Source organism: Suncus etruscus, chromosome 18, assembly GCF_024139225.1.
Source record: "Suncus etruscus isolate mSunEtr1 chromosome 18, mSunEtr1.pri.cur, whole genome shotgun sequence".
Lineage (NCBI taxonomy): Eukaryota > Metazoa > Chordata > Mammalia > Eulipotyphla > Soricidae > Suncus > Suncus etruscus.
In genome coordinates, this window is record NC_064865.1 from 34,085,255 (window position 1) to 34,109,522 (window position 24,268).

At 40.3% G+C, this 24,268-nt stretch overlaps 1 protein-coding gene across 1 annotated transcript in view; it reads left to right on the top strand.

The window, feature by feature from the left end:
• Positions 1–1,932: 1,932 nt before the first annotated feature.
• The window catches only part of MUC21 (mucin 21, cell surface associated), a 34,312-nt gene continuing 11,976 nt past the window's right edge, over positions 1,933–24,268 (top strand). The window contains exon 1 of the mRNA XM_049764774.1: positions 1,933–2,052. Coding sequence (XP_049620731.1) covers positions 1,933–2,052 — 120 coding nt within the window. The remainder of the gene's footprint in view (positions 2,053–24,268) is intronic.

Consider the following 24,268-nt stretch of genomic DNA (forward strand, 5'->3'; position numbering starts at 1 on the left):
TCAGCTATTTCTTCTATTTTACTCTAGACTTTGGCTGAGCTACTGCACATATTAGAATCAATTTCCTTATCTAAACTCCTAATCTCTTATATTCTAGCCTTATCCTTCTTTAATTTGTATCAATACTTTTCCATATTAACCTCATGTCTATTTTTTTATTTTTTGTGGGGGTTTTGTTTGTTTTTTGTTTTTCTTTTAGGGCCACACAAAGTGACACTCAGGGGTTACTCCTGGCTCTGCTCTCAGAAATCACTCCTGGCATAGGATACTATATGGGATGCTGGGGGATCGAACCACGGACAGTCCTAGGTTAGCGTGTGTAAGGCAAATGCCCTACTGCTTGTGCCATCACTCCCGCCCCAACCTCATGTCGATTTTAACCTATGCTTAAGGATATCTGCTTCTCTTTTCATTACCTCTACTACATCTTGTTGTATGACCTCTTTCCTAGGCACCAGAACTACTGAAACAAAAACAGTCACTTCCACATCTGTCACCAAAACCCCTGGAATGAAATCCACAGTCACTACTACCAGCAATACTTCCCCTCCGTCAGTCCCAAATATGGGCACATCCATCATTAAAACCTCCTCAATGCAAAGTACCAGGACATCAAGGACAGAATCAGCACTTGAGTCAACCAGGTCTCCCACAACCAGCACCATCTCCCATAAAACAAGCCCAGTCAGCTTGGCCACAAACATAGCTAGCAACTCACCGACAAATGCAAAAAAACCAAGTGGATATTTGAAGCCCTGGGGTATTGTCCTCATATCTCTGGCTGCAGTTGTCGTCAGTGTAGGACTGGTGATAGGACTGAGCTTTTGCCTGGTAAGTAGAAAAGTGGGCAAAAGGGGAGGCAGCTACATAGGTGGATGATGAATGGGAGAAGAATTCATGTAAATGGTGATGTTAGCATATTTAGAATGAGAGAAAAGATGGACTGGAGAGGATAGTTTAGTGAGTTGAGTGTATGTATGTTTTACATGTAAGAAGCCAAAGTTTACATACAGGAGGCCAAATCCTGAAAGTATTTGATTCTGTAAACCAGCTGGGAGAAATCCCCAAGCACTGATCCTGGATAAACCCTTGTGTACTGTCTTAGTGGCCAGAAAATAAAACAAGAAAAATCAAAACAATAACCAATCATCTAAAAAATTCAGAATGAAAGTAAGATATGTTAGTATTCTTGGAAGGAAAATCTTGGTCTGTGATATACAGATCAGAGATGATATTAAGCTAGAAAACATGATATATGTAAAGCAGAAAAATGAAGTTAAAAATGAAGTCTAGCCAAAATAAGAAGAAATTTTGTCATTGAAAATAAAAATCATAATGAAAATAATGCCTCTTAATTAAACAAAATCTAATATTAGGTATTTAGCATTGGAAGAACATCCTGGAGATTTAAATCTTACTGATATTATCATGTTTCAGCCCTGGACAGTACAGTGTACTTCCCCCTTTGGGGTGTCTTTGCCTAGATGAAGATAATTTAGTAGCTGTCCTTGGTTCTCCTCAGCTAACATGATTAACTAGAATTATCAGACCAATTTTATCAAAGGCTGGAAAAATAGCTCAATAGGCTAAGAGCATGATGCAGGAGGCACAGGTTGGACTTTCAGAGAAGGTGACTAAAAATGATACTAGTGAGGCAGGTTTATGTAAAGAAAAAAGGAGAAGAGAATAACATAATAATTTTATATTTTCATAATAATATAATAATCTTATTTTTTCTCTTTCAGAATTTTTCACTTCCCTTGGTAAATGGAGGCACTTTTTACCCTCATGGTCATGGAATTGGCCTTGGTCTAGACTCAGGCCTGGAATCTGGAATATTCCACAGCCTGGGAAATGAACTGGTACATGGAGAAGCACATGACTTTGTACACAGAATTGGCCATGGAGGGGGTCATGGCATGAATCATGGACATGGTGGACATGGAAGAGGCCATTATAACAGGCATGAAATGGGTCACAGAGATCACTATGAACATCATGAAATGGGCCACTAAGATAGTCACCATGGAGACCATGCAGGATCACATGATGGTAGCCCTAGAATATGTATTAAAAAATATTATAGAGGGGCCGGAGAGATAGCATGGAGGTAAAGCCTTTGCCTCGCATGCAGAAGGTTGGTGATTCGAATTTCAGCATCCCATATGATCCCCTGCGCCTGCCAGGAGTGATTTCTGAATGTAAAGTTAGGAGTAATCCCTGAGCACTGTTGGGTGTGACCCAAAAACCAATTTATATATACATACATATATATACATATATATTATAGAGAAAGAAAACATAGGGTAAGGGATAGAAAGATAAAAGAAAAGATTGGTCGGGGCCCAGAGAGATAGCACAGCGGTGTTTGCCTTGCAAGCAGCCGATCCAGGACCAAAGGTGGTTGGTTCGAATCCCGGTGTCCCATATGGTCCCCCGTGCCTGCCAGGAGCTATTTCTGAGCAGACAGCCAGGAGTAACCCCTGAGCACCGCCGGGTGTGGCCCAAAAACAAAAACAAAAAAAAAAAAAAAAGAAAAAAGAAAAGATTGGTCATAGGATGCTTAAAATGATTTAAATAGAGTATACATATTTACAAGAAGAGAGAGCAAGTTTGACAAAAGAAATAACCAAAGAAACACAGAGACCTTGACCAATACAGGATAAAATTATGCAGAGATAGACTGGGTTGGAAAAGATGCAGAATTAACCTGTTTTGCGATGATTTCAAGTCAAGTCACTACCTCAGTCTCAGACTACTGTAGAAAGTTGCAATAATAACCCTCAGAACATCATCTCTCCCATTTCCCACCATCAAAGTTATGATTAAGGTTTCTCATCCCTGCATCTTCTTGGGTAGTCATAAATATTACCATGACATCACTATAAAACAAAAGAAGCAAAACACAAGATGAACATACTATCAGGATATGTTTACTTGCTTTTATATTAGTTCTTTCAGTTTTCTCTATGCAAGTTTTTGTTTTATTTTGAGTGTTTACTAGGATTCTTTACTAGGATTCTTTAAACACATATCGTTTAATCTGAAAAATTCCTGTGAAGAGATTGAAGTAAGCAATTATATGCAAATGAGACATAAAACTCATTAAACATGAAAGAAAAGTTCAATGATCTGAATTTCCTTATAGACCAGTTTTAGAATATACCTTAAAAGAGTGAAAAAGTTTGGGCCTGGAGCAACAGTATAGCAGGTAGGGCATTTGCCTTACAGGTGGACAATTTGGGTTCAATCCTGGCACTTCATATAGTCTTCCTAAACACCACCAGGCGTGATCTCTGAGTGCAGAGATAAAAATAGGCCCTGAGCACTTCAGAATGCCCCCCCCACACACACACACACACTCACACAAAGCATGCAAAGGAGGGGCTGAAAAGACAGTACAGCAGGTAAAGTGCTTGCTTTCATGTGCCCAACCAGGGTTCCATCCATATTTCCACCAAAGACCACCTTAGTGCAGACACAGGAATAAGTCCTGAGCATTTTTGGGTGTGTCTCAAAAAATAACAAATAAAAATAGAGTGAAAAAAAGCAGACAAATCTACAACAGATACAGCCACTATCATGTAAACAGAAGCCCAACTTCCTAGCTTCCCAACTAAAATCAGAAAAGATGTAAACCAAGACACTAACATTCATTGTATACCAGTCTTCAGACTGAAAACTTTGGGATACCATTGAGAGGCGTCCCCATAATGCCAAAGCTTCAGCAGCCACACCCCAACCCATAGTCTGAGCCATGCAAATGACCCAACTTTACTCCTTTATGACTAACCTCTGCAGAGACTCCAAACTGATGAAAATCCCAGGTATACCAGTATTGGGATTGGAAACTCTGAGTCTTTTCAGAATGTGCCATCAACCCCCTCTCCCCCCGTACTCCAGAAGCCCCAGCAGCCACACCCACACCCCACAGTCACAACCATGTAAACAATGGCCCAGCTTCATAGCTTCATGACTAATCTCAGAAGAAATGCAAGTCAAGCCAAGCTGGCAAAACTCATTAGTTCAGTTCTACAGATTCTGATGTTCTTATAGCGTGATCCATATAAATTCCATAATACTGATCCATAATAGGAGTAAGCTAAATTAGATGGAAAATAGTATAGAAGCCAACTAGGCTCAATACAGAATCAATAATGACTCAACTAGCAAAAAACAGTGTGTCAAATCCCAATGACTTTATTATTTTAGGGGGTCAACACCCAGTGATGCTCAGGGGTTACTTCTGGCTATGCGCTCAGAAATTGTTCTTGTCTTGGGGGCCCATATGGGATGCCAGGGATCAAACCAAGGTTTGTCTTAGACTATCATGGGCAAAGCAGATGCCTTACCGCTTGTGCCACCTATGATTTTATTATTTATTTATTTTGGGTTTGGGTTTTTGGGCCACATCCAGCAGCATTCACTTTTCATTCTGTGCTCAGAAATCACACCTGGCTGGGAACTATCTGGGACCATCTGGGAAGTTGGGGATCAAAACTGGGTTGGTTGGCCACATGCAAGGCAAATGCCCTATCCACTGTGCTATTGATCTGGCCCCCCAGACAATGACTTTAGTGCCCCAATTGAGAGATATAAGATTTTTCTTTTACTAGAGTACTTTTGATAATTCCATTAGCCATTTTATAATAGCAAGCAATATAAAAATTATTTTGTTTTTGCTTGGGGCAGACTTAGGGGTGGGTAGCAAACTGGGAACAGTGCTGAAGAGAATGTCATACTAGTGATGGGACTGATATTGAAACATTGACTGCTTGAAAAACTATTATGAACAAAATTCATAAACCACAGTTTTTAGAGTTAGATAAATAAATAAAATAAGAGTGAAAAAGATATCCAAATGTATCATCTAATATTAGAACATCTCACAAAAGATATGTACAGAACTTAGAAAAAGAAATGGTAGGAAGCTTACCACAAACAGCAGTGAGGTACTTAGGGTAGAGAAAGGCTCACTATGACAATGATAGATGGAACTGATAACTCTGGACAAGAACTGGGTGCTGAAAGGGGACAAAGTGATTTGTTTCTAAGATGAAACCTAGATTGTGAAAAAATGCTCTACATCACCAATCATCGGGGAGATGCAAATCAAATCAACATATCAACATTGAGATATTATCTCACACCACAGAAAATGACACGCATCTCTCTCTCTCTTTCTCTCTCTCTCTCTCTCTCACACACACACACACACACACACACACACACACACACACACACACACACACACACACACACGAACAACCAGTGCTAATAAGAATGTGGGGAGAGAAGGACTCTCATTCTCTGCTGGTAGGAATGTTGACTAATCCAGCCTTTTTGGAAAACAATATGGACATTCCTCAAAAACTAGAAATTGAGCTTTCATATGATCCAGCAATACATTCCTAGCAAATATACGTATATTCCTAGGAATATTCGCTAGGAGCCCAAAAACACAATGCAGAAAAGCTCTCTGCATCCCTATGTTCATTGTAGCACTATTCACAATAGTTCAGAATCTAGAAACAATCCAAGTGACCAAGAACAGATGAGTAGCTAAAGAAACTGTGTACATAATGAAATACTATACAATTGTTAGGAGAAATAAAGTCATAAAATTTGCTTATACAAGAATGGATAATGAATAGTATTATGCTAAGCAAAATGAGTCTGAGGAAGAAGAATAGACATAGAATATCACACTCATGCACAGGCTAATAAAAATCATATGGTAATAATTCTCAGAGACAATAGAGGGCCAAGAGGATCAGTCCAAGATAGGAAGCTTGCCACAAATAGTGGAGGGCAAGGGTGCAGTTAGGGCAGAGAAGGGATCACAATGACAATGGTAGTTGGAAATGACCCTATGGCCAAGAACGGGGTGCTGAAAGGAGACAAAGTGATACGCATAATACCCTTCAGTGACAATATTGCAAACCACTGTGTCTAAAGGGAAAGGGAGGAAATGTCTTCCCCAGAGGCAGGCAGAGCAGAGGGCAGATGGAAAATTGGTGACAGGAGATATGCACTGGCAAAAGATATTTTACATCGTATGACTGAAACTCAATCATAAGAAATTTTGTAATTATGAAAAAACCCAACTGTATTATGGACAATCTTGTAACCACAGTGTTTAAATAAAGTAATTTAAAAAAAAAAGAAGAAAAACTATGAATGAGAATAAGATATCTCAAAGGGCTGAAGCACATGCTTTGCATGCATAAAATACCCATTTAATGGTCAGCGCTGCCTATTTCCCTGAGAATCACAAGGAGTGCCGTCCAAAACACTGAGCTCCTAAGCTCTGTCAGATGTGGCTACAAAGCAACATCAAAATCTGGTTTGGGGGTTTTGTTTGTTTGTTCTGGGCTACATTTGGCAACACTCAGTGGTTATTCCTGACTCTGCCCCTAGAAATTACTCCTGGCAGTCTCAAGGGACCATATGGGAAGCCAGAATTCAAACCTGAGTGGGTCAGCCCCATGCAAGGCAAATGCCCTTCTGGCTATGCTATCACCCCAGCTTAGTAACAACAAAATCTGTGTCCTGTTTTCAAGGAAGCACTGCAAGTAGGGTCCAAGAGAACTTTTCCCGAGAGGGATAAAAAGCTCAGTGAAGTTGAACATTCTCAGCCCCATCGAATTTAAATGTCTTCATTCAAGTTCTGGGTTCTTATTTACAGTTAACCTGGATACACATAAAAGATTGCAAGGATATAAGTATAAATTGACTTACACTTCAATCTGCAGAATCAAATTTTGAGAACAGTTTAATCATAGGCCTGTTACTTTCAGAGAAAAGTATTAGTATATTTAGAAGAAACATTTGTTCTCATTACTGTGGCTGAGGTGGTAATCCACCTGATGATTTTCCATAAGGACTCTAGTTCCTAGTGCTCTCAGTGCTCAAAGTCACACTATTGACTATGGCCCCTCACAACAGCGCCCAGGTTTCCCAACCTTCTCTCAGCAATGACCTGGCACTACCACAAACAATAACCCATAGAGATAGTTTTATCACTGTTTTTACTCTGGAATACAAATATACGCTCCTCCCCTTAGATCAGAGTGGAGTCATCCTCAAATCTCAAATTGGCAGATACCTTACCCACCCCATCTCAGATTCCTAATTTTTAAGACCAAAATTAGAAAATTTCTTCTTATACCAAATACTGTAAGGATTGACTTATGAAAACAGAAACCAATCTGGAGCCGGCGAGGTGGCGCTAGAGGTAAGGTGTCTGCCTTGTAAGTGCTAGCCAAGGAACAAATCGTGGTTCGATCCCCCAGAGTCCCATATGGTCCCCCCAAGCCAGGGGTAATTTCTGAGCACTTAGCCAGAACTAACCCCTGAGCATCAAATGGGTGTGGACCCCCCCCCAAAAAAAAAAAAACCAGAAACCAATCTGAATATTTCAAGGATGAAAGGATTTAGTACAAAAATAGGTGCTTATTAAGTGACTCGAAAAGCTGGAGGAGTGAAGATCAGGGTGGCAGCTTTCAGGTTCACTGCCATGGAGAGCAGACAAGAGCTGTCACTTGGAGGAGGAAGAGTAAAGTAGCAATAACTTCCATCTTCAACAACAAGGAAGAGCAGAGCCCTTGTCTGGAAGCCAAGCATCCACCCAGGGCTGCCTATTCAGGTCCCACAAGAGTCTGATTCACTGCAGAAACCCTAAAAAAAAAAGTCCAAGAACAGTTGGCAAATGAGTTTTGAGAACTCAAGGGTATTCTAGGCTAGAAGTATTTTACCCTATAAGATAGAGCAAGGAAAGAGCCTGCAGGAGCTGCATCTGGTAAATAGCTCCTATAGCTAAGTAAATAGTATGCAGAAAAAAGGCAAACTTCATTCTATCCTCCTGTCACACCTCTGAGTCAGGACATGTCAAGATTCAAAGAAACAGTAAGAAAGCCTGGAATCCTGAACCTTGCCTTAGCACACTTGGCTGTGATGACAGGATTTCAAACTGGCATCACACTCAGCACTGAACATGGCTGGGATTCTGAACACAGCCTCAAAGCTGAAAGGCAAGTCTCTAAAAGACCAGGCCCTCAAACCCAAAGTAGACTTTTGTTTAAATTGGATAAAAAAATATCAAAATTCTATCTGCAATTTTTCTATTTATGTATAAATGTTTGGGCCCTAAATTTTCAAAGAGTCTCTCATTCTGTAAGCTAGACAAAAGTCCTAAGACATCATCCCTATGGCCTTGTTTCCTGATGACCACTGGATTTGGTTGTCTCACATCCAGTATGATCTCTTTCCAGTTAGTTAACTGTGTTTAGAAAACTGATTTCTAACTCATTTATTACAAGAACATACCCCTTCTATAAGTCTTGCACCTATTTTTGCTTCAGACTTAAGCATACAAAACCTTTCCAGCTTCTCCAGAATTTCTCTTCCCAATCTACTCCTCAACTCAATACTCTGGAATTTCTCTGGAGGATGGTTAGGCACATCTGACTTGATTCAAGGGCACAACTGGACCAATATGGAAGCAAATTTTACTATTGATGACCTATTTGTATAGTGATTAAAACTACACTACAGGAATCAGACTGCCTAGGTTTGAATCCTGACACTTGTGAACTTCGTGAGCCTGTACAAACTGAATCATGACTTCACTATGCCTCATGGTTTGAATTTATGAAATGAGGTGGTGTGATAACAGCACTTAAAACACAGAATAGGAACCAGAGTGACAGCAGTTAGTGGGTAGGGTGTTTACCATGTATGTGGCCAACCCAGGTTTGATCCCTGGCATCACATATGGTCACCCAAACCTGCCAGAAGTAATTTCTTTTTCTTTTCTTTTTTTTTTTTTTTTTGGTTTTTGGGCCACACCCGGTGATGCTCAGGGGTTACTCCTGGCTATGCACTCAGAAGTCGCTCCTGGCTTGGGGGACCATATGGGACGCCGGGGGATCGAACCGCGGTCCGTCCGAGGCTAGAGCAGGCAAGGCAGGCACCTTACCATTAGCGCCACCGCCCGGCCCCGGTTTCTTTTTCTTTTTTTAAAGACCATTTTAATTACAAGTCTTTTATAGTTGTATTTTAGGCATATTGTGACAGTTAATTAGGGCCATACCCACCACCAGACCTACCTCCACAAAAGTTCCCAGCATCCCATACCTCCACCACTAGCCCCATGGCCTACCAGTGTAACAGGTCTATTTTAGTTTAGATTGTTATAGTTTGGGGTCTCTTGATTCTATTGTCATTGACTTTGGTTTGGCTTGAGTATTTAGTTCTAACCTTTTTATTTTTATTTTTTTTGGGTTTTTGGCCAGGCCCAGTGACTCTCAGGGGTTACTCCTGGCTATGAGTTCAGAAATTGCTCCTGGCTTAGGGGACCATATGGGATGCCAGGGAATCAAATCATGGCCCATCCCAGGCTAGCACATGCAAGGCAGACACCTTACCACTTGCAGCACTGCTCTGCCCCCTCTGACCTTTTTTTTTTCCACCAATGTACCTGAGACCACTTGGCCCCTGAACCCCATCCACTTTTTTTCCCATATCTCTATTTATAGAAATATGCAGAAACATGAGGTAAAACAAAGTGCATTATGTCCCAAGGTTATATGATAAATTATCTAGGAGATACAAATAAAATGTAATAAAAGGGGGGGGTGGAAAGGGTTTTGTTGTTTTTTTTATTTTATTTTGCATAGGCACAGAAAATTTTGGGGATATTGGAAAGGATATTGGCTTATTAAAAACAAAGAACAACAAACAAACAAACCTGGGTGTCTCTACCCATGAAGCATAAAACCGATTATAGTCCCTGGGCAAACTAATTGTCCAATCCCAAGGTCTTTCTTCATTGTCCCAGGAAAAGTTCTACTCAATTTCAGTTGTCATAGGCAGTAATTAGAGATCCTAGTTCTTGCACAGATCCTATGTTGAAGCAGGGGTGTTATGGAGTGTCTTTGATTTCATCTTACCATTAGGTGACAAGGCAGAGAAACTTGCCTTAGAGCAAGTTGTTGCTGCTTCCTAGTCATCAGGCTCTCATATGAACCTACCCAGTAACAAGTTTGTGCCAGGGTGGCATTAGGGCCTCCCTAGGGGGGAATTTGACTTCTAGTGTTGGTGCAGAAAATCGTGCCAGTTCCAAAGATGATATCCAAGATTCGGAGTTGAAAGGTCAATGTCCAATCAACTGAGACCTAAGTCAAGTCACTATGACAAATGCTCAGGGTGAACGGTGCCCCTCCACTATAAAATTTTTGAGTTCTTATCCCTATTAGATAATAACTTCTTTCTAGGGGCCGGTGAGGTGGCGCTAGATGTAAGCGCCTTGCAAGCGCTAACCAAGGAAGGACTGCGGTTCGATCCCCCGGCGTCCCATATGGTCCCCCAAGCCAGGGGCAATTTCTGAGCCCTTAGCCAGGAGTAACCCCTGAGCATCAAACTAGTGTGGCCAAAAAAAAAAAAAAAAGAACTTTCTATATGTAGAATTTCCCCCATTTTAATGTGCCTATGCAAAAAAGGAACAATGCCAATATAATAATTTTGTGCATATTGAGGTTAAAAAAATAGCTAAATAATCTTTATAACCTGATTCTGCACTCAGATCCTAAGAGAGACTTATCTACTAAAATTTTCTACTGAATAGGAATAATTTCTGAATGCAGTGCCAGGAGTAACCCTGAGTCTTGCAAGCTGTGGTCTAAAACCACACACAAAACAGAGTTATTTATACTAAATAAGCTGCAAAGAAGTTTTTACTGCAAAGAAGTTTGAATAACTGCTGGCATGTAGAATGCCATTATTATGGTATTAATTTGTCTTGGGGGAAGTAACCTATAAAGGAGAGGATGATATTCTGCTTTTATTTTTGTTTTAGGATCACACCCATGTTAGGTGGCCACTTCTAGCTCAGTGACATAGATCATCCATGATGCTGTCCTGAAGATCAAATACCAGATCTAACACAAGCATAGCAGCTAGGAGAGTAGCAGTCAAATTTCTTTCAGGAAAAAAATTTGAAAGACAGGTATTGCTTGTTCTTCTGAACCTGTGGAGGGGAGAAGACCGTGTCACGTAATGGTGCATTCATTGCTTACACTAATCCTGTGGGAATAGTGAATTTTAAGTCCCGGATGATTTTTTGTTCTGTTTTTGACCATTTTATTCTTTTAAAATAATATCTTTATTTAAGCACCATGATTACAAACATGATTATAGTTGATTCCAGTCATGAAAAGAATACCCCCCTTCACCAATGCAACATTTCCACCACCAATGCCCCCCCCTTGCCCTCCTCCCACACCCCTTCCTGTATTCGAGACAGGCATTCCACTTCTCTCACTCATTAACATTGTCATGATAGTTGTTAGTGTAGTTATCTCTAACTGCATTCACCACACTTAGTGGTGAGCTTCATATCATGAGCCGGTCCTTCTGAACCTCATCTCTATTGTCTCTGGGCATTATTCAATAATTTGACCATTTTATTGAGAAACTAAGGTCTACAACATTTTTAATACTTTTCATGTATGTATCATTCCAATACCACACCTATCATCAGAGTGCCCATACTCTCCATCAGAGCTTGAAGGTTCCCTCCAATCTCACCTCACCCCTCAGTCAGTTCTAAGTACAGTTTAAGACAAAATCTCCCATTCCAATAAATTTGGTTACATATGGTTTTCATAATATGCTTTTTTATTTCAACATATGAGAGAGGTTGTTTTGTTGGAGGGTTGTTTGTTTTAGGGCTATACTTGATGATGCTTGAAGGTTACTCCTCGCTCTACACACAGAAATTACTCATGGTGGGGCTCAGTGGATCATATGGAGAACCAAGGATTGAACCTGGATCATTTGTGTGCAAGGCAAGCACCCTACCAGCTATATTATCTCTGTGGCCCAAGAATTTTTGTGTGTGGAGATAGTTAACATCTACATAACTATAGAAGATAATTAAAGCTAAATTTCTGAAATTCTACAAAGCTGTAAATCAATAAGTTAATTTTTTTCAAAAACAGTCTTTCTTTTTTCTCATACTAAAATATAATAGTGTGAATAATTCTGTGTTAATGCAGTTTAAAATTAACATAAGATAGATGCATTCGGGGCCGGGTAGGTGGCGCTGGAGGTAAGGTGTCTGCCTTGCAAGCGCTAGCCAAGGAAGGACCGTGGTTCGATCCCCCGGCATCCCATATGGTCCCCCCAAGCCAGGGGCAATTTCTGAGCACATAGCCAGGAGTAACCCCTGAGCGTCAAACGGGTGTGGCCCAAAAAACAAAACAAAACAAAACAAAAACAAACAAAAAAAGATAGATGCATTCTACAAATACACAATTTAGAAAGATTAAGAAAAATAGAATTAAGAAAAATTAAAGTAAACTCTGAATAAGGCTGTGAAAGTATATAATTGTGTTTTGTCCTTAAAAAGGAAACATAGAGGGGGCCAGAGAGATATCACAGGGAAAGGGTGTTTGCCTTGCACGCAGCCAATCCAGGACAGATGGTGGTTTGAATCCTGGCATCCCGTATGGTCCCCCGTGCCTGCCAGGAGCGATTTCTGAACACAGAGCCAGGAGTAATCCCTGAGTACTGCCGGGTGTGGCCCAAAAACCAAAAAAAAAAAAAAAAAAAAAAGAAAAGAAAAGAAAAAGAAAAGATAAAAGGGCTGGAGAGATGGCATGGAAGTAAGGGTGTTTGCCTTGCATACAGAAGGATGGTGGTTCGAATCCTGGCATTCCATATGGTCCCCCGAGCCTGCCAGGAGTGATTTCTGAGTGTAGAGCCAGGAGTAACCCCTGAGCACAGCCGGGTGTGACCCACCCACCCCCAAAAAAAGAGAACATAGGCGCAAAAAAAAAAATCACCTAGATAGGCAAAGAATATTATACATAAATAAGCATTCATTCATGCAAATGTATGAGATCCTTAGCAAACTAGAAATCAAAAATATCTTCATTAATCTTGTAGAGGGCAACTATAAGCACCATGAATGAATGAAATACTCAATGGCAAAGTGCTGAGAAGCTTGTCTTTTTTAAAGATAAATAATCTTATTTAATTAGGGAAGTATGGTTCACAAAGTTACTGATAGTTGAATTTTAGATGTATATTTTAACACCAATCCCACCTCTAGTGTTAACTCCCATCACCAGTGCTCTCATAGTCTATCAACCCTACTCTCAACCAACCTCCCCCACCCGTTGCCTGTCCCCTTGGCAGCACATTAAAGTTTGGTGGTTTCAGCTTAGAGCCCATGTTTTCAATCTTATCTTTTATAGAAACTCCTTTCATTGTATTCCATTTGTTTTATTTGTTTAATTTTTAGTATTTGTTTTAGCACTAAACCCATCACCAGTGTACCTATTTCCCTCCCCCAGAACACTAACACTCCTCCATTTCAACCCCAAACTCAATTTGTACATCAATTTTCCATTATGTTGCCTTTGGACCTTTGTTGCTACTACCTTGCTCTAAACATTTGTCACACCCATGAGAAAGATCATTCTGTATCTGTCCCTTTCCTTTAAGAAGCTCCTTGCAAAACTGGTTTCAAGAATATGAATTCTCTAAACTGTTGCCAATTAATGAAGCTCTATGTTATTCCTTCAAATCTGAATGAAAATCTAATTGGATAGAGTATTTTTAAAATAATTTCTATTGAATTAACATGAGATACATATTGGGCTGGAGAGATAGCACAGTGGTAGGTAGTTTGCCTTGCAGACGGCCAACCCAGGACAGATGGTGGTTCGATTCCTAGCATCCCATATGGTCCCCTGAGCCTGCCAGGGGAGATTTCTAAGTGCAGAACCAGAGTATCCCCTGAGTGCCACCGGGTATGACTCAAAAACAAAATAAAACAAAAATTCTAAGTCCAGAACCATGAGATAAATAGTTAGAAATTTTGTTTTGTTTTGTTTTGGTTTGGTTTTGGGGTCACACCTGGCAATGCTCCTGTTTTTTTTGGGTCATATCCAGCTGCGCTCAGGGGTTACTCCTGGCTCTACGCTCAGAAATCGCTCCTGGCAGGCTCGGGGGACCATATGGAATGCCGGGATTCGAGCCACCGACCTGCATGCAAGGCAAACACATTACCTCCATGCTATCTCTCCGGCCCACACAATTGTTAATGATTGAGTTTTAGTCATACAATGTTCCAACACCCATCCCTTCACCAATGCACATTTTCTACTACCAATGCCTCTAGTTTTCCTCTCGCCATCCCCTCAAATCCAATTGTCTTTATGGCAAACATTTTTCTCTTTCTCTCTTCCTTTTTTCCTTTTAGGCCTTGTGATTTGCAAGAACTCATTTCAGCACCTAGTTCTTGTCCAGAGTGATCATTTCCAACTTTTATTGTCATAGTGGTTCTTTCTCTACCTTAACTGCACTCCCCTGATCTTTGTAACATGCTTTCTAACATCAACTGGTTTTTCTGGTCCTCATCTCTATTTACTTTGGGTATTATTACCATACTACTTTTTAAAATTCTACAAAAGAGTGCAATGATATGTCTAGCCCGCTGACTCATTTTACTAAGCATAATACTCTCCATGTCCTGGATAGTGTATTTTTGGTTATGTGTTCATTTCATTGAATTGTGGGTATTTTTGTTCGTTTGTTGTTGTTGTTAATGTTTTATATTGTATTCAGCTGTTCTCTTCTGGTTTGTAGAATCTCATTTGAGTAGATCTGCTGTGAATCTTATGCTTATGCTAAGAAGAAAATTGCCAGACATTCTAAGAAATAAAATTCACAAATATTTGTTTATACAGATTAAATGTTTATTCTTTTTTGCATTTCTGGGGGGGTGAGATCTATCTTCTCACATATACAAGACATGTGTTCTACCCCTAAGCCCACATTCCCTACTTCTGAGTTTCTTTTAAACTTTATAACTCCTATGTAATTATAAGAAAAGATAAAATCTGGGGCTGGAATGGTAGACTGTGGTAAATTGCTTACCTTGCATGCAGCTGACCTAGGAAGGATGCAGGTTTGATCCCCCAGCATCGCATATGATCCCCAGAGCCAAGAATGATTTCTGAGCACAAAGCCAGGAATAACCCCTGAGAGCCTTTGAGTGTGACCAAAACAAAACAAAATAAAATAAAACACACACACACAAATAGAAAAGATAAAATCAAGTATTAAGCTGCAATACAAATGGAACTGGAAGGCAGCATGTTATGTAAAATAAATCAGAGAGAAAGGTTAAGTCCAAGATAATATCACCCACCTATGGAATATAGACAGATAAAACAAGGGAATAAATATTATGGGATTATGACAAATTCTTGTCTTTAAGGATTACAGGATTATAATGCTTGTTAACAAACATAGACTTGAAAACCACATGGTTACCTCCTCTATAGAAAAGGAATGCTGACATATAGGGTGCTGTGGACAAAACTGAAAAGGGTAAAAACCTATATAGATAGACCTCACTAACATAATGGTCAGTACTCGAGACACGAAACCTATACATACCCAAAAGTTGATCTATTCATTTCCTTTCCTTACAAGTACTATACTTAGTACTCAGCGCACCTCTTGCATTCCACACCTCTACACATTAATATACACCTAAGCTAACTTCTATATGTTTATATGTGTGCAGGAGCACACAGAGACAGGAATTCTCCTTAAGGGACAAACCTAAACAACAAACAACTCATAACCTATACCCTATGTTACCCCTTCCATATACTATCCCCTCTCACTCCTCCAGAAATCTGATTATTCCTTCACCCCTCAATCCGACCCCCGATATCCCCACCACACTCTAACTCTTCACCCTCAGCTCTTAATCCACTAGGCACAAAGAAAGACCTCCTACCACAATGAGCCAGTACCCATTACCCAAGTGAAGAGACTCCTACTCAAGCTCTCACCTCATTCCCGGCAAGAAAATATAACCAACACCCTGAGAGACTCATGCAGTGTGGCCCTCCTAATCACCTCTCCCTAATGTGGACTGTGCCTTGATACTGGAACTAGCTCCAAAGGACCCCACTGCAAGAACTCTACCCAAGACCTCCTTGCCTGGAACCCACATCTCACAAGGAAATCTCAAAAGACAAGGGGAAACGCTATTCTTTCATCATAAGTATAGACCTATATAACACTACCTCTTTTCCTGTTTCTCCCCAAATATAAAATGATCTCCTATATCACTTTCTCCCCTTTTTCTTTGTTCTTTTTTCTTTTCTTTTATATTCTTGTTAGTTTCTTTTGTTTGTTTTGTCTTGTTTTAGTTGTTTTATTTGATTTGATTTGTTTTTGCTTCTTTTGGGTCACTCCTGCCAGCACTCGAAGGGTGCTCCTGGCTCTATGTTTGGAGAACGTCCCCAGAGGGCACGGGGGACCATATGGGATGCCAGGTTCTGAGCCACCACCCTTCAACAGAAAGGAGAGATGCCTGATCTCCATGCTATCTCTCCTGGCCCCACTTTATCCCTTTAATTACATCTTTTATTTAATCTTCTTTTTTTTTTAAAGAATTTTTTTTCCTTTAGATATGTGTGAGCATATATATTTTTAGTTTTTGTCGGGAGTCTGGTTTCTTTTCTCTCCACCCCCCAAGTCCACCAGCAATATAATGTAGCACCACTTCCTCCTGCAAAGACATATTAAACAAAGGGGAAATTGTACATATAAAAACAAGCTCTTATCTACTAGGTATAAGAACTCATACTTGTTTACAACACAGGGACATCTCCCACCCTGAATGTATGTCATGTGGAAACAACTTAGGCTCCAGGGAACTAGACACTGACCGTCCAGCCTTAACTCCTGGACCCCAGACATAGATACGACAGAGTTCTCCACAATAGCTCCAGGAACCAAATCCCCTCCAGGGCATTTACAATGCTGCTCTGACACCAACATGAGCCAGTCCTAAATTGATAACCTGACAATGAGGAAATGGGAACAACTTGATCTAAGAGCAAGTTGTCCTTCCTCATCAGCTATCGATAAGACAAAATCAGAAAATAGGTCACCCTTTGATATGTGCAAAAGCCAAGATCGCTATATACAGACGACTGACTGATTGTTGCAACCAAGACTGGACTGTACGCATCCAGGGACCAACAACAACAACAACAACAACAACAGCAACAAAAAGCTCTAGCCTAGCTCTTCGTATACGATCTGTTCAACAAACAAGAGCTCTAATTCCAGAAGTCTGACTTGAGACAACCGCAACTGAATGGGTCTTCCGGAAACATAACGAAAGACTTTATCCCAGACTCCATTCTAGGTGCAACATAACTACCAAGAACACCAACTACAGAAGATGGATTAAAACGACACTGAAGAAACATAACTGCTAAAACCACAACGAAAGACTTCATAAACTCCATTCCCTGAGCTGCACAGCCACCAAGATCTCTAGAAACAGAGGTCTGATTTTACCATCCAAGACAAAGCAGAAGTCTTCCACACACCACGAAAGCAGCAAGGGGAGAGTAAATGGTCATGCAAGGAGTCTAGAGTTAATCCCATGACAGTATACTTCAGGGGTGGAGAAACCCTGTATCTCCTAGGTCAAGGGAATTCCCCCTACAATATCCCCAATAGTTACTGTGCCTATGCAGGGGGATAAAGAAAAGGAGAAAAAAAAAAAAGCACAAAACAATCATTTTTCCACATGCTTATTTATCGATTGATCAATTTTTTTGACATCTTTATTTTGGTGTGGAGATTACGGTTGATGTCTCCAATATTATTTTATTTTATTTTGTCTTGTCTTTCTCTTTCTTTTTGCACTTGAGCATGATTTGATTTCAGAACAGAGACTATTGTGTGGTGCCTATCTTTATTGCTGTAGTGCTCACCAGTTATTTAATTCGATATTTTTTTCTGTATTGTTGTGGTATTTCAATTACCTTTTTCATGTCCTCTCTCAAACTGAGGTTGGAAGCCGCTAAAGGGACTCAGCCCATTTTCAGCGTATTTGACTTTTGACTTCTTTTTTTTTTCCTCTTATTTTGTACCCCAATCTATTGCTTTTCTTGCCTTCAAACAAAACCACATACCTCGATTTTTCTAGCTCTGCCTCTTAAATAGAGGGGGAAACAAGGGAGGGTTCCAGGACCAAACAGATATGTAATCACTAATAGTAAGCCAGACAAAGAGGGGTCCACTTACTCTAGCAGCCCGGGGGTGATGGTGGGGTATATGGGTTGTAGAAAGAGAACTGGAATGGGGGGAGGACATAGTTGGTGATGGGTATTCCCCTGACTCAATGTTAATATGTACCTAAAATACTACTGTGAAAGATATGTAAGCCATTATGGAAAAAAATTGTGATTTTAATCAGAAACTTTCTTTGACTTACATGTATTATTATTATATCAATTATATTATTGTTATGTTATGTCACTTTATTATGTTATGTTAGTTTACCTCATTATGTTAATCAATTTTATCTCTTGAATAAATTTTTTTTTTTTTTTTGGTTTTTGGGCCACACCCGGTGGTGCTCAGGGGTTACTCCTGGCTGTCTGCTCAGAAATAGCTCCTGGCAGGCACGGGGGACCATATGGGACATCAGGATTCGAACCAACCATCTTTGGTCCTGGATTGGCTGCTTGCAAGGCAAACACCACTGTGCTATCTCTCCAGGCCCCCTTGAATAAATTCTTACAAAAAAACAAAAAACAAAAAACAAAACATGGACTTGAAGAAAGGGGCTAAAGATCAGAGAGGAAATTATATAGAGAGAGTGGTGAAGAGTCATAAGCACTTTGATAATGGTGGGATACAATAACGTCAGTACTATAAAAGTTAACACTATTGCAACCTAGTCATAATTTAAAAATAAAGATCATAAAATGAAAGTTTTGTGTCTACTTAATTTTCTTTTCTGTTTCTTGGTGACTTCCATATGCCAAGAAATGTGCTAAGGAGCCAGAGAAATAGTACAGTGAGTAAGGTTCTTGTCTTGCATATATAGGGGACCTGGGTTTCATCTTGGCATCTCAGTTAGTCCCCGAAACCCACCAGAAGTAATTCCTGAGTGCAGAGTCAAGAGTAACCCCTGAGCACTGCTGGGTGTGGCCCCCCAAACAAACAAAAAATAAATACGCTAAGAATTTTTTTTAAGGACCTGCATGGCCTACCTTGAGCAGTGGCCCATATTCTTTTAGGCCTTTTTTTTTTAAATTATTTATTTAAAGAAAATGCATTACATAGTTGACATAACTGATAATAATACATTTGTTTTAGGAAGATCAAAAGTAACATGATTAAAAAATAGAAAATTTAAAGAAAAACTAAAAAGATGGAAGAGAAAGGAAAGAAAATATTTTTGAAAATTATTGAATCATAATGAATTCACTAAAGTAGTGCTTCTCAAATAGTGGCACATGCCCCCCAGGGGGGGGGGACATGAGGCTCCTTAAAGGGGGGCGCGTTTGACCCTGGCAAACACTATCATAACAAGCTAAACCCCATGTTTATGTTTCTGTATGTCTCTGAAGCTGAGAGTTGCTGTGTCCTGCTTCAAACCCCACTTCGAAAAGCTATGCATTGCAAAACATGTTCATTGTAGCCATTAATCCAGACATCACCTCAGATTAAAACATCAGCTCAAGGGGCCCGCGAGGTGGAGCTAGAGATAAGATATCTGCCTTGCAAACGCTAGCCAAGGAAGGACCGAGGGGCAAAATTTCTGAGCGCTTAGCCAGGAGTAACCCCTGAGCATCAAACGGGTGTGGCCCGAAAAACAAAAAAGAAAAAAAAATCAGCTCAAATTATTTTATATATTTTTGTTTTGCAGGTTAAAGTATTTTTTAATAAAGATACTATTTACAGTTGCATGGGGGGCATGAAAAATGTTTTCTTCTTCCTAGGGGGGCATGACAGAAAATAATTGAGAAGCACTGCACTGCATTAAAGCAAGTTTAGTAAGCTCTTCTTTAAAAAAAAAAAAAAAAAGGATAAGAGTTTAAAAAAATAAAGTAATAATGGTGTGAGTGGCAATTGTTATTGTTTGCATAGGCCCAGCAAAATATGGGGAAAATGGAAAAAAGAAGAAGCCTTGGGCTAAATACAAGGAGACCTTATCTCTGAAGTTTTCTGGCATAAGACTGATTCTGGGTTCCAGGCATACTAGGTTGTCCAACCCCTGAGTCATTCTCTGTGGTCCCAGTGAATTTTTTTCACACATTAGCTATTGTTGGTGTCAGGTTTCTGTATTTAAAGATTCTGGTTTCTGTGCATTTCTTCATCGAAGTCAGGATGATGTGGAGTGTCCTCTATTTTCACCTCATCATTAGATATGAAGCGTCCTGCCCTGTAAGCAGGCTATTGATGTTGCTGAGTCATCTAGGTGTTAAGGGAACACTCTTTGGAGTATGTCAATGCCAGTGCAGCAGTAGGGTCTTCCCTGGTAAAGGTTTGCTTCCTGGTGATGTTGTAGACAATTGTGGCTGTTTCTATATATGGTCAATGGTCCAGGGGTATATGGGCAATGCCCATTCTTCTGAGGCCTGAGCCAAATCATTATGCCAATGTTCAGGGTATTAGGCCTAACTGCATTACAAAATTTGTGTTCCTATCTCTATTAGATAAGAACTTGTTTGCATATGTAATATTTTCCCATTTTAATGCGCCTATGCAAAAGAGGAGCAATGCCACAAGGTATTATTGGTGCCTCTGGGGGCCGAGGGAACAAGTCCAGCAATCCCCTTAACTTGGTTCTAGCATGAATTCTAAAGCAAGACTTTTCTACCAGAATTCCTTACTGAACAGATCACAAAAACAAACAATAGTGGGCAAAATTGTCACAGTATAAGAGGATATTTAATAAGAATTATAGTGGTTAAGGGAATACGTCTAAGATATTCAAAGGAGATATACATGTGCCTTTTATGTCATTAGAAATAGTCAGGGGAGGGCGTTGAATTCAGGACATCACTTTGGTCTGTGATTTGGCCTTCTGGAGTCTGCAAAATGACTACCAGCAGTCCCATATTGGGAAATGTCTTTTAAAACACTATCATTCAAAAACACACCATCTCTCAAAAGCTCTATAAAATTTAGATTTGATCTTTATTATGTATGTAGTTAAAACTATACAACTCAGAAAAATAGCTAGTTTTCTTACCAAGCCTTATAAATTTATAAAACAAATATAATTTTAATTCATCTTGAAAGAAAAATGGCTTTCTATTAAGAAAAGCGATTCTGGGGCCAGAAAGGTGGCACTAGAGGTAAGGTGTCTGCCTTGCAAGCGCTAGTGTAGGACGGACCGCGGTTTGATCCCCCGGCATCCCATATGGTCCCCCCAAGCCAGGGGCAATTTCTGAGTGCATAGCCAGGAGTAATCCCCGAGCATCAAACAGGTGTGGCCCAAAAACAAAAAAAAATTTAAGAAATGAAATTCTTATTTATAAAGTACAGAACTGATATCCCAGTACCATCTTCTTACTGACCAATCCTCTCATCCATCTGCCAGATGGAACTTTCCATCACAGATGAAGGGTAGAACAACTTCCAAACCCTTTCTTAGGACACTCAAAAATCTGTATTCTCAGGGGCCAGAGAGATAGCATGGAGGTAAGGTGTTTGCCTTTCATGCAGAAGGTCGGTGGTTCGAATCCCAGCATCCCATGTGGTCCCCTGAGCCTGCCAGGAGTGATTTCTGAGCATAGAGCCAGGAGTAACCTCTGTGTGCTGCTGGGTGTGACCCCCCCCCAAATAAAAAAAAAAAAAAAATCTGTATTCTCACCCCAACTCCCACACAACTCCTCACCAACTAACATAGCCAATTCTCTTCTGACATCTAGAACTTTTAGAACCTATTCATTTACCATTCTTTTCTTGGGGGAGGGGGTGTCAAGATATGAGCTCCAAAGGAACACAAATGTGTCTGACTGCTTACTGGTATACAACTTCCAACACTAAATATGCAGTTGCTTTTAGACAATTATGAAGTGTTTTGGGGGTGGATTCTCAATCCTCTCCCACTTGTAGCTCATTCATCAGGCCTCCATAAATATTCTTCTCCCACATGTCTAAGTAATCTGAAATGGTTCCTTTGAGGGGTTATTAGGAAGGGGGATATAAAACTTGTTTTAGGGGCTGGAGTGGTGGCACAAGTGATAAGGCATCTGCCTTGCATGTGCTAGCCTAGGATGGACTGTGGTTTGATCCCCCAGAATCCCATATGGTCCCCCAACCTGGAGCAATTTCTGAGTGCATAGCCAGGAGTGACCCCTGAGCATCACCAGATGTGGCCCAAAAAACAAACAAACAAACAAAAAAACAAAAAACAAAAATCTTGTTTTAATTACTAATAGTATAAAATTAAAACTATCATAGAGGCCAGAGATAGTATAGCAGGCAAGGAGTTTGCCTTGCATGTAACTGACCTCAGTTCAATCTCAGACACCCCATGTGAACCCTAAAGCCCCACAAGGAGTGATCTTAAAGGACAGAACCATGAGTAAGCCCTAAGCACTGGCCCTCCTAAAACAAACTAAAAATAAGTAAGTTTTGAAAAATATATTATAGGACCTATCTCCATATTTTTTGCCATGAACTAGGGATGAAGGAACTGCTAATCTCCTTAGTCTTTTCCTAATTTTAATCTCTCCTCATTCATTTGTCTATGTCTCATTTTGGCTGTCCAACAGACTAGTGTCCCTGGGCAGGGACTTACTTTATTATTCAATTAGTCAGGCACAGGGTGCTGAAAAGACAGTTGTTGAATAAACAAGTGGAAGCAAAGACAAATAAATGGGACTACACTAAACTTAGAAACTTCTGCACCTCAATAATGACTAGGGTACAAAGACTAACCACAGAATGAAAGAAACTACTCACCCAATAACATTTGATAAGGGTATTCCTAAGATATATGAGGCACTGGTAGAGCTTAGTAAGAAAAAAATCTAACCCAATCCAAAATCTTGGAAGAAGAAATGAACAGACATTGCCTTAAAAAAGAAACATAGGCAAAGAGGCACATGAAAAATGCTCCACACTGTGAAAAATTGTGAGTGCTGCCTGTGTGTGTCTGTCTCCTGTCCTGTCATGTGAAACTCTTGGGAGTGGGCCAAAAAGAGACTCCAGAGAACTCGCTCTCCCAGAAGCTCATTCTACGGCAAGAATGCCAAGGAACTGCTTCATAATGTGAAAACCGGCTATAAGCAGTACTTTGCAGAAGCCAGGTCCGCTGGTTGTAATGTCAGGCTGGGAAAATCTACGAAACTACGCCTGCCCAGTGGGGCCCGACTGTGAAAAATTGCGAATGCTGCCTGTGTGTGTCTGTCTCCTGTCCTGTCACGTGAAACTCTTGGGAGAGGACCGAAAAGAGGCTACAGAAGAGCATGGCCACTCCGCTTCGCTATGCAGCTGTGCGCTTGTTCTAAGGAAAGAACACCATCACAACAAGAAGAAAAAATCACACTAAGAACTGTGCTGGATCACTGAAGCTCAGCATTTCTCTCCGGTCTGTCTTCTCTGCTACGTGCTCAGGCCTAAGATTTGATCCTGTGAGAAGCTTCATCCACGGAGGACTCCACTCCCTTGGAGGCAAGTTGACCCACCCAGAAAGGGTGGAGCCAGAGGAGTGTGGCTGCATATATCATTTAGCCAATCAATACCACCACAACATGTAGAAAAACCCACAATACAAGTGTGACAATGGGGAAACAACGCAGGCCAGCATCAGACATAGAGAATGAAGATGGCAATTCTGATGACCAGATAATAACCAACCAACTAATTAACCTCTCAGATAAGGACTTTAGACAAGCAATATGGAAGATGCTCAAAGAACTCAAAGAAACCATGGATCGAGTTGAACAGAACACTAACAAGAACCAAGAAAATGTGAAGACAGAAATCACAAAACTCCAAACTGAAATAACATATCAACTAACAGACCTGAAAAACTCAGTAAACAAAGTGAATGACAAAATGGATAAGCTCTTACCATGGAAGACCCTACCACTGCTCAGAATTGTCCTGCTGAAAAGAGACTTCCCTTAACAATGAGAAGACTTAACAATGACCTGCTTACAGGACAGGGCTTCCTGCATTGCCCTTTCATGGTGAGGTGAAACAAGAAGACACTCCACATCATGACTTCAATTTAGGATATGCAGATTCCAGAATCTTTAATACAGAAACATGATACCAACAACAGAGACTGTGTGAAAAGTGTGTTGGCACTACGGACAATGTCTTGGATCAGACGATAACTTGCGTGAAGCCTAGAGTTGGTCTTATGCCAGGAAACTTCAGGGGTAGGATCTCTTTGTATTTA